Genomic DNA, 11,450 nt, shown 5'->3' with positions numbered 1-11,450 from the left:
TTCAATAAAAGATATAATAATTCATTCTTCTACATTGTATTAGAGCCCCTAGGTTAGGAAAATTCTAAACGCTTGTATAAAACTATTTCGGCCCTTATTGCCGAAATAAACCTTAGGACATCTTCATTGCTCCCTCCCCCATCACCAGAATAGCCGGCCACCACGACTGATAACTAGCCACAGAAGCCGACCTTTATTGCCGGTTCTAGCAGCCTAGCCACCACTTAATCACACATCCAGACTCCTCGAATTGCGCATCTAGGTCATGTCCGGGCAGACCCCAGCCTCTGTTCCTATTGTGTGCCATCTTCCAGCCACCCTGTATGCAGCTACCTATCCGGCCAGAATCAACCCAGAAACAGTCGCTCACCAGCCTGTGTGTGACTGTTCCAGCTGTTAGCCGCATCTGCACCTTACCGTATGTCCGCCTCCAACTAGTTCCAGGTCACACAGCTTGTGCGGCGTGTCTACCTCTAGTTGGTTTTCGGTCACACAGCACCCCCTAGTTGGTTTTCGGTCGCACAGCACCACCGAACCATGCCATAGCCACGGACCGATAATCTCTATTTTTTGCTACCTTTAATTGGCCTTAATTGCCCCTAGTTTTTGTAAGATGTCGAAATTTACGTCTTAATCCACCGGCACAAACTCCCCATGAGAAACTCAACACAAAAGAATGGTGAGTTTTAGCAAGTCCAGGCTATCTACGGCTCCAATGGTAAAATTACTTGAGTTGGTTACAACTAATTTGGATCACCTTCAAGAGCAAGGAAAAGTTACGTCATCGCCTTGAAACTGGACAAAACCAGGATATTCCAATTTTGATACTTGCGATGAAGAAGACTCAATAATTATGACATGGATCTGGAACTTTATGCTACCAGAGATGCTTTACTGATATCTGAATGAAATCATAACTTCTTTGAACCTTTCAAACCATGCTCTTGGTGGCTGCTGTAATCCATACAATGCCTTCTTTAATTTGCAAACCTTTCCCTGTGTTCCTTCATTTTCAAATCTAGGTGGAATGTCTATGTACACATTTTCCTCTAAGTTCTTATGGAGGAAGACATTTTTCACATCAAGCTGGTGCAAGTCCCAATCAAGATTAGCAGCACAGGATAATAATATTATGATTGTATTCATTTTTGCTGTAGGTGCAAAGGTTTCCTGATAGTCAACTCCATACGTTTGAGTAAACTCCTTAGTTACTAATTTAGTTTTGTATCTTTTAATTAATCCATCTGCTTTGTGTTTTTGTAGAGAACACCCATTTGCAACTAACTATTTTCTTTCTTTGTGGGAATGAAACAAACTCCCATATTTTATTTTTTACCAATGCTATCATTTCTTCAATCATTATTTCCTTCTACTTGGGATCTCGTAATACTTCTCTCCAATCCTGTGAAACAGACACAGAGTAAACAGATAAGACAAAGATTCTATAGGAGGGAGATAGAGAGTTATAAGAAACAAAGTTAGACATAGGATGTTTAGTGTAAGTTCTAATTCCTTTTCTAAGAGCAACAGGTTTATCAGATAATTCATAAGGAAAAGATGATTCACCAGTATCTTCAGAAACTGAGAAAGATTCTTGATCTGGAATAGGCTGCAAGATAATTTTTCCTGTCTTATCTCTCGTTGAATACCTATTCAAGTTTGGTTTATCTAGTTGCCTAACATTTTCTTTTTAAATAAGGTCTTCTGACGTATAATTCTCTCCCTGAATTTGCTGTCAAGGGTCACTAAACTAGCCATCAGCTCTTCTATTTCACTCTCCCCCTGAAGAGGTGTCAAGGAAGTGCTGGAGTATGGTTCTGATTCTCGAAACGTAACATCCATAGTCACAAAGTATTTTTTAAATGGTGGATGATAACACTTATAACCCTTTTGAGTAGGGAAATATCCAGCAAATATACATTGGAGAGCTATAGGTTCCGACTTAGTCACATTTCTAGCATGGATGAAACAAACACATTCAAATACGTTTGGGGGAACAGTATAGGAATTTGTACATTGTAAAACTTCCAGAGGATTTCTGAAATCAAGTAGCCGTAAAAATATTTTATTAATAAAGTAGGCTGCTGAGAGAACTGCATCTTCTCAATAACTTTTAAGTAAATTCATGGTGAACATCAGTGACATACGTACTTCCAGTATGTGTCTGTTTTTTCTTTCAACAACCTCAGGTGTAGGCACAATTTGTCTGGTGAGTTATCCTATTAGACTCCAAATAAGTATGGAACCCACTATCCATATATTTTGTACCATTGTCAGTTTTCAGAACCTTAACTTTGACATTAAACTGTGTACATATCATTTTATGAAATAGTTGAAAATATGAAAATGCATTATTTTTTATTTTCAACAGGTAAATCCATGTTAATCGAGTACAACAGTAAATAAAAGTAACAAACCATCGATGATCAGATAGAGAGATATTCTGAGTTGGTCCCTACACATTATAGTGAATAATCATAAAAGGAACAAAATTTCTATTATTACTCAAATGATAAAAACTTCTTTTATGTTTAACATATTCACATGCATCACAACAAAAAAAACCAAATTTTTTTTGTTAAATTAAGTAGGATAAAGTGTTTCTAAAGTAAAAAAGGAAATGTGCCCCAACCACCGGTGCCATTGTAGTATTTCCAGATTGTTTTCCTTATTCTCAATAGTGGCTTGATTCCCAATCAGATTCTGACTTCTTTTCAAGATATATAAGCTATCCTGCAGTTTACCAGTGTTAATCATCTTTCCTATTCGAAGATCTTGAAAGATACAATAATCAGGAAAAAAATTCAATTTTACAGTTTAGATATTGAGTAATGATATTAATAGATAAAAGACTATTAGAAAAACTAGACACATGTAAAACTGAAAACAGTGTAATAGTTGGGGTATAATTAATGAAACCTGTTCCAGACACAAGAATGTATGACTCATCTGCTTATACGAACATTCTCTCATTTAGTACAAAAAAATGGATTAGAAATTCAGTGGAAGAGCCTGTTATGTGTTTGTTAGCTTCAGAATCTATTACCCAAATATCAGGAGTGGAAATAAGGGGGAGAGAAAGACTACCTGATTTTACCATATCTGATGTATCAATAGTCATTAAATAATTAAGTTGAGACAGAATACGCTTTAAACTTTGAAGCTCTTCGGTTGAAAAAGTTCCAATTATTGGTGTGTCAGGTGCTTCACTTGCCTCAACCAAGTTTGCTTGAGCTCTCATAGATCCACTTTTCCTTCTCCCACGACCTCTAGTGAGTCGTCCATGCAATTTCCAACAAGTCTCCTTAGTGTGTCTCTGTTTGCCATAGTAATCACAATTCCGTTGGTCTTAGAGTAATCAGATTAAACAATTAATCCGGCTTTTTCAATTGGTGCTATGTGGAGCATGACAATTCTGCTACTTTTTTCTTGTTGAATATAAAAATAAGTCTGTTCTAATGAAGGAAGGGGATCCTTACCAAGTACCTGGCTCGTATCTGATCATATTCAACATTCAGACTAACCAAAAAATTATAAATCTGCTCATTTTCTAGCATTTTCTGAAATTTGATAACATCCTTGGGGCAGTCTGTGTGAAAATCTTGATAGTAATCGAGTTTCTGTCATAATCCATTAAGTTCAAAAAAATACTGAGAGATTGTCAACTCTCATTGTTTTGTGCAGTGGATCTTATTCCGAATTTCATAAATTTGAGCATCATTACTTACTTGTAAATATGTAAGGGACATTGCATTCCATATTTTTGCTGCAGTATCGAGCAACAGGTACGCTCAAGTAATGTGAGGTTACATGGAATTAATGAGCCAAGATATTATCAAGGAGTTTTCAAAGTTCCATCTGTGATATTCCAAACCACTGAAATCTGGTTTCTTTTCATCCGCGGTAATATAACCCTGCAATCTCCTGACTTTGATAAACAGTAAACAAGATATTGACAAAGTAAGATAATTAGTTCCATTAATATTTACAGGACTTATTTGCAATGATGGGTTATCAGGATTAGGAATAATTAATTTCTTTACTTCTGTCATGTTTAATTACTAGAAACACGAAAATAATATTGAATATCGAACATCACAGAGAGAGAACAAACCTCCTAAGCACCGCCAAAGCCAAAAAATTACTGTAAGACCAGAGAAAATTACTTGAAACAAGTACTGAAGTAGGTGTTGGAACGGAGTAGCAGATGGCAACAAAAACCCAGAGAGAAATAGAGACTGAATCAGAAGCTTGAAGCCGGAAAAACAGACATGCCATTGTTGGAACCCGGGATGAAGCAGCAGTCGTGCATGAACCAAAAATTGCTCCAGGTGTGCGTGACGGAACAAGACACCGTGTGCGAAGGAGCCGGAGGAGCAACGTGAACCAGAGGCGTGTGCGTGACTGAGCCACGAAAACACTTGGGGTGTGCATGACGGAACCCGAGGTGCTGGGTGTGTGCGACGGAACCAAAAAACGCGTCGTATATCGCGATGGAACCAAACATCATGCTCGAAGAGACCAAAGGGGCAACACGAACCAAAGGAGCCGGGTGTGTGCGATGGGACCAGAGGGTCGGGTTGGGTTGTGTGAACCAGAGCGGGGAGTATCAGAAACCAGAGGTCGTGCGCGAGAACACAATGCGAATAGCCTGGTGCGACCAGAGTAGATTGATCGGGTAGGTCGGAGATGATCACCGGAATAGGGCGACAGACTGCCAGTGAGGCTGGGACTCCGTTTGGGTGGGTGTTGAGAATATTCTAGGGTTTGAAAGAAGCCCTAAAATTGAAAAACTCTAAAATACCCTTATTTTGCTTTAATACTATGTAGAAATTTTGGAAAAAATACTTTCTATATTTCCTTTATATATTTGTTATAACAAACAACTCATATATATACAAAATTTTCCAGTACTAATAGGGAAATTCCCCTTATAGTAGTGATACTGAATAATTACAATATTATAGGAGAAATTAACAATAAGAACTATATTGGGAAAATATCACAAATATTTAGAAAACAAAATATTCATGTCAACAATTCGTAATATCTTTAGAGATTGATGGTTTGTCTCTTTTATTGATGCTTTGTACTCGGATAACTTGATTCTTTTTATTGAAGTCAAAAGATGAAGTTAGTCATATTCTTCCCTAGCTTTACACTATGATCTTTACTCAGGTAACCTTTGAATAGGATTGATGAAGTGAGTCCCAAATGTCCTTTGTAATAGTCAAGAACATGCACATGTCACAAATCTTGAATAGCATAGAGTTTTATGACCAGGTCATAGTCATGGAGTCTTCCTCTTCCCATGTTTCAGACTGAGGATCTCTTGATTTTAGTCCTGTGCCTGTGAGGTTTTAATTTCCAATTTTCCTTTCAGTATAATCCGAACAAGTTAGGACCAGTTCAGGTAGTTCTTTTCATCCAATCTATATGCTTGCTTGAATGGTCTGCAATTCCCTAGATTGTTGGGATTTACTACTCTCCTTTGTTTGAGCAGGGTGATTGGTTTTTGTAATTTCAAACGTATTGTATTCTAGGTTACTTTGTGTTGGAAGAAAAATAACTAGATGAAGGCTGATCAAGAAAGGGAGTCACAAACCAAATGGGGTTGGAACAGGGGTTGTGCAGAAAAAGCCACGGAACAGGGATCAAAAAGGAGCTGTGCGGAACAGGGCAGCCTCTGTTCTAGGACAAGGAGCTGAACAAAAACAGAGGCGGCTATTTGTAGCCGAAAGAGAGCAGCTGTGGCTGAAAACAGAGGCTGTTTGCAAGCAAAACCCATTGCTGAAAACAGAGGTATTTTACCGCCGAAGACAGAGGCTGTTTGGGAGGAGTTCCGGCTATGAAGATTTACAGTTTATCCCATGATTTATGGGATATTCCAACATAATAGGGTCCTAGATAAATAGGCCGGGTTATATATATTACAAAAAGGTAAAAATATAAACACATTCCTTTTCCAACAGTTATATCAATCTTGTTGGTAGTATGCTTTTCAATTCTTGAGTTACTGTTGCCTAGGAAAACTAGTAAGCATTCCTTTGGCAATTGGAACAAGAAATTAGTAAATGCTGGAAGTGGGCCAACATGTATAAGAAAGTTGGAGTGGGTTTTCTTGTCTGGCAGAGAATGTGATAAACCTTATTAAAATGCTTCAGTTTATACATCTTGTTCAATTTACAGAGGTTATTCTCAGAGGATAAGGTTTGTGCCGTTTTTTGATGGAATTTATTGAATGCCGATTTCCAGCATGTAGAAGAAAATTGGAAGAGCTTTCTCTCTCTCTGGTAGAGAATGTGATAAACGTTATTTAAAGTGCTTCAGTTTATAAACTATCTTGTCGAATTTTGATTAATGAGTAAAAGGGACAGTCCTTTGATGAATTCCCTCTCTAGTTCTTACTCTTTCTTCTTCCCATTTTTCTTCTCTTTTCTGCTATGTTCACTGATTTTCCTTCTTCCCTCCAAGTTCTATTGCTCTCTCGTATTCTTCAATGATCACAAAGGGCGAAAAATGAATAAGCCATGTACTTCACCCTTCCCCCTGGCTAAGTTTGTAATATTACTGCTCTCTTTTCTATCCAAAAGAAAGATGATTTTCTTTTTGGTAACATATATAGATATTTAGGGATAGCATCATGTTGAGGTCAAATAATGATTGGATACAAATTGCATGTGGTCCTTCACTTCTTGCATTCTTTTTGTGTTTCTTATACCTTTGAAGTTTTTCTGCCTTCCATTCTCATACTTCGACATTAAAATCTTGTTCTACTGGAAATAGAAAAGAAACCGACTAATAGTATTTCAAACCCGAGTAGAAGTTTCCATGAGGTAGTTAATTTGGTTTGTCTGTCTTTAGATAAACTTGCAGTGATATATAAGATATAAGTATATATTTTTAATCTTGCTTGCTTTAATTGTCTAACTTTTGTGTCAATTAATCAAAGTAAACATTGTCCCTTTTTGTAGGTATCAGAAGTAATGAATGCATGCATTATGAGAAATTTGGTAGCCTTGGCTTCCAAGGGGACATGTGGACAAATTGATATTCCACAGTTGGTTTTGGGACTTTTAATTGGAATTTTCAAATCTGATTTCCCTACTGAGAAGTATTACATGCAATGGAAGAGCAGGCAGGTAACAGTAACTTCAGTTAGTGTTCTACTGTGGCTTATTTCCCAATACTACATATTAAACTATTCAGGAATTCTCTTTGTTCGGCATAAAGAAAATTGGTTTCCTTGTTTCAGTGTGTAAATTTTATATCATCTTCTTAAAATTTGCATTTTATTTGTCCGTTGTTGTAAAAGGTTATAAGCAAAGAAGCCAATTTTTTGACGCACGTCTCTGAAACTTGTTTGCTAAAAAAAATAAGAAAACATAATTTGATGCATACATATAATTCAGTGGTGTAAAAAATCTTATTCAATTTTGCATTTTATATTATATTGGTTCTTAACAACTAATAGATGCAATTGGTCCCCGTACATTTAGCTTCCATGAAATTGATACTGCAAAAAATAAAATCTGCTATTTTTTTTTGGTTAAAGTATAAAATGGTCCCTTCCTCCATGTGGTCCATATTTGAGACTACTTCTTCTACCTTCTCTTTCCATGTTCATGCCTTCTCAAAATCAAGTTGCAATCTACTCTTTTTAACCTCCAGGCCACTTCCATACCATGCGCTGCCTGAGAATGGTGCTCTTCTTCTAACTCCCTGCAGCACTCCAACATCCTGGATATCAGCAGGTTCTCACCAGGTGGGACCAACTCATAAGGTGATGCCATATTTCACAGAACAAAAGGGGTATTTTCTGGCCCCTTTTATGGATGAAGCCATGGGATTGGAGGAGTTGCCACCTTTGAGGGAGAGAGGCTTAGATTTAGACATGGCGATGACGGCCTCATAATGGGCGTGCCGTTGGAGGTAGAGAGCAATGGGAAAGCATAGTTGGTTCAGGCTCAATATGAAGAAAGTTCCCATCTGAAGAAGCCATGACTAATGTTGAAACATGCCTCTTTTTCACTAGTCTCTTTTTAAAATTCTCTAAAATTCTGTCTTTCCCTCTTCAATTGAATCCATTTTCTTGTTGTTCTCATTTTGTTCTCTTTTCTGCTTTCCTCAAAGACTTCTCATTACTTGCCCAATCTCTTAGTAGTATGGTCTAGAACTTCAGCAGCAATCTTCTTCCACTTGTTTTTTTTTTTTTTGAAAGGTAAAACCATAATTATAAAATATCCAAGAAAGATCTTTGAAGTTGTCTATTTGGTATTCTGGGTGTTTTTGTTTTTCCTCTCCAAACTTGAGATCTTTACTATTTTTCCTATCCTTGGCGTTTGGGAAGCCCCTTTGGTATGCATAGGAATGTTTTCAAATGTGGGAGAATGTGATGTATTTTATTGAATAATATTTCACTATTTATATACAACTCTAACTGCAGAAAAAGAAACAAAAACAATTAATTACACCCCTTTTAGGAGACTAATTAAATAAGTCTTTTTAGGAATATACCCTTTTTGCAAATAAGGAAAAAAGTATATTACAAATAATAACACTTTCCAACACTTTCTTTCAAGCTGGTGAATAGACATTGTCCATTTCCAGCTTGTTAACAATAGAGTCTGGAACACTGAATTGCTCAAACCCTTGGTAAGCACGTCAACAAGTTCATAGTTGGTGGACATATAGGGTGTGCAGATCAAGTCACTATCTAGTTTTTCTTTCACAGAGTATCTGTCCACTTTAGTGTGCTGGTTCTTTCATATTGTGCCAGATTGTAAACGATGCTGATTGTAAATCTATTGTCACAGTAAAGTCTCATAGGATTATCCAACTTAATCTTCAAATTTTCCCAGATAATTTTTAACAAGAATAACTCACAAAATCAATATGCTATTGCTCGAATTTCTGATTCTGCACTTGACCTGGCTGCCATATTATGTTCTTGCTTCTCCATGTAACAAGATCTCTTCGGAGGAAAGTATAGTAACTTGAGGTAGATCTTATATCTACAATTGGTTCAGTATAGTCAGCATCAATTAGGCATCAAGTATCAATCCAGTATTGTTTTTTTTTCTTTTTTTTTTATAGGAAAAGAAGTATTTCCATGCTTGGCTTGAACAGTTAAGAGATTTTCCCTTGAACAGAAAAACCTGCTAAGTTATTTGATTATAATTTGGAGTATCAACGCAGAGGTTACTTCAGTTAAATTCTCAAGGACCAATTTGATACAAATAATAAAATATAAGGGTTCTTTTCATAATACTTCATTGTTTTTCTATGGCGCGACAAAAGAAGCTAGATCCCTGTGGAAATGGGTTATTATTGCTGGATCTTAAGGTGTTTGGTTATTACGCAACTCTTGGAATTTTAATAACAAGCACACCACTTATAGTGAACTTTGGAGCAGGGTGACTTTTTGAGCTTTCTTTTGTGCCAATACACTGCAACTGTGACGCTTTATTTTCGGCCATTTTCATTTCTGTGCTCTTTCCTTGTGGAGAATGCTGGTTTCCAGTTTGTATTCTTTTGTAATTTTTGAGGAGGATTTTTTATTCTCCACCGCTGTAGTTATTTTTCTCGCCTTTCTCAATGATATTTATGGTTTTATCTGAAAAAAATATTTCATTGTTTTTCTCAAATAAATGAAAATTGTTTTCAAGAAATAAAAATGAAAAATGTCCTTAGAGACAATTCATTTTGTAAATGGGACGTTCCAATTGAAATGCTGATTGTGCTTGCCAACAAATAATTGAATGTGTGAGTATGTGTGTGTATGTGGTGCCTAAACATTAAATTTATTGTTTTACATTATTTTTCTAGGTAAATCTGTTAGAAGAACTCCTCTATTTCTCCACAAGTCTTGTAATGAATGAGCATAAAACTGTTGGAAGTTGCCTTGCAAAGATTAAAGATACAAAGGTATCAGAGCTTTTCATGGTGTTGATATCTTAGAGGTATTGTATCTAACTAGTATGTGGATGAGTTGTTTTCTTTCTTATTTGTTGTTGTAGGAGTGGGATCTTATGATGTCTCCTTCTCAACGTGTTGAGGTTCTATCATCTATTAGACAGGTGGCTTCAAAACTGTCATCTCTGCCTGGTCGTTTTGGTATCATGGAGGAAATGTATTACTGGACTGCTGCCTATCATTTGAATATTAGAATCTATGAGAAATTACTTTATTGTGTGTTTGACATTCTCGATGAGGGTCAGCTCATAGAGGTAGTTCTTGTCTTTCTCTCTCTCCCTTGTCTATGTATCTATGAATGTGCTAAAAAAATCTCAGTTTAAATACAGAGGAATATACTTGTTTTACACACAGGTTAGGTTTCAATATAATTTAATATTTTCACATAGCTTAACTTTCCTTAAAGCTGCCCTGTCTATTGACTTGTTTTTATCAGGAAGCTGATGCAATTCTGTATCAAATAAAGCCAACCTGGTCTACTTTAGGCATCACTCAGAAAATACATAATGCACTGTACGGATGGGTCCTTTTTAAACAGGTATAGTTTATAATCTTGTAATTCTCATACATGTCTTGTTTGTTGAATCATGTCGAAACTGGCTGTAAAACCAGATGAAAAATATATATATTTTTTTGGATAGAAAAAGAAACTTTATTAATAGAGGAGAAAAGAATTACAATTGTGGAGAATAAATTTCCTCAAGAGATCGAAATGAAACAAAAAAAAGTTCTAAGCAAAAAGCCATTCCCCGGGATAAAAATGATTGCATCTGAATTCCTATGAAGCTCTGAGATGGCTATGTCTGTTTGTTCTCCATGTGCCTTGGCCCATAAGGTGGCCAGAAAATTTACTGTATCTCCACAGTTCTTGAAAGGATGCATCATCCCCATTTCTTTACCCTGATGGTGGACACTCTCAGTAGGATGTTGCAATATTGTGTGGATAGCGGGGTAATTAAGGTTTTGGTAGCAAGACAAGACAGAGTAGAGGTGTAACACTTGCAGTTTGCTAATGACACAATTTTGTTTTTGGCCTATAATAATAGTTCAATTTCTAGTGCTCTCACTCTAGTGCAAATTTTTGAACTTGATTCTGTTTGGCATGTAAGCCTTTCAAAGAGTGGGATGACGGAATCAAGGAGGAGGAGATGACAAAAGAACTGTCTGAGGTCGGGTCACTCTTATTCAAACATGTTTGTCTAGCATTCTCTTATCCTTCTTATACCTATTTAGAGCGGCTACTGGAGTGATAGAGAGAGTTGAGATTTTGATGGACAGGTACAGGAGGGGACTTCAAGAATTATTTGGTAGAGTAGGAGGTTTGTTGTCAGCTTAAAGGTCAGAAGGTTTGGGAATTGGGAATCTACCTATAAGAACGTGCCGGTATTGGCTATTTCTTCGGAACCTATTCCTTAATGGCATCGGGTGATTAAGAGTATCTATTAGGGTTGTCGGAGCATTTGGGATATTCTTTC

At 36.7% G+C, this 11,450-nt stretch overlaps 1 protein-coding gene and 1 pseudogene across 4 annotated transcripts in view; one reads left to right on the top strand and one right to left on the bottom strand.

The window, feature by feature from the left end:
* Positions 1 to 11,450, top strand: part of LOC110812759 (DNA topoisomerase 4 subunit B (DUF810)) — a 104,138-nt gene that overhangs the window by 13,087 nt on the left and 79,601 nt on the right. For all 4 annotated transcript variants that reach the window (XM_088217735.1, XM_088217733.1, XM_088217732.1 and 1 more), the window contains 4 exons: positions 6,975 to 7,142; positions 9,829 to 9,927; positions 10,020 to 10,229; positions 10,412 to 10,513. In XM_088217735.1, the coding sequence (XP_088073861.1) occupies positions 6,975 to 7,142; positions 9,829 to 9,927; positions 10,020 to 10,229; positions 10,412 to 10,513 (579 nt within the window). The remainder of the gene's footprint in view (positions 1 to 6,974; positions 7,143 to 9,828; positions 9,928 to 10,019; positions 10,230 to 10,411; positions 10,514 to 11,450) is intronic.
* Positions 7,468 to 8,307, bottom strand: LOC148266245 (transcription factor AS1-like; annotated as a pseudogene).

The sequence above is a fragment of the Carica papaya genome, chromosome 4 (assembly GCF_054855325.1).
Source record: "Carica papaya isolate Zhongbai chromosome 4, ASM5485532v1, whole genome shotgun sequence".
Taxonomy (NCBI): Eukaryota; Viridiplantae; Streptophyta; class Magnoliopsida; order Brassicales; family Caricaceae; genus Carica; species Carica papaya.
This window is presented reverse-complemented; position numbering and strand designations above follow the sequence as displayed.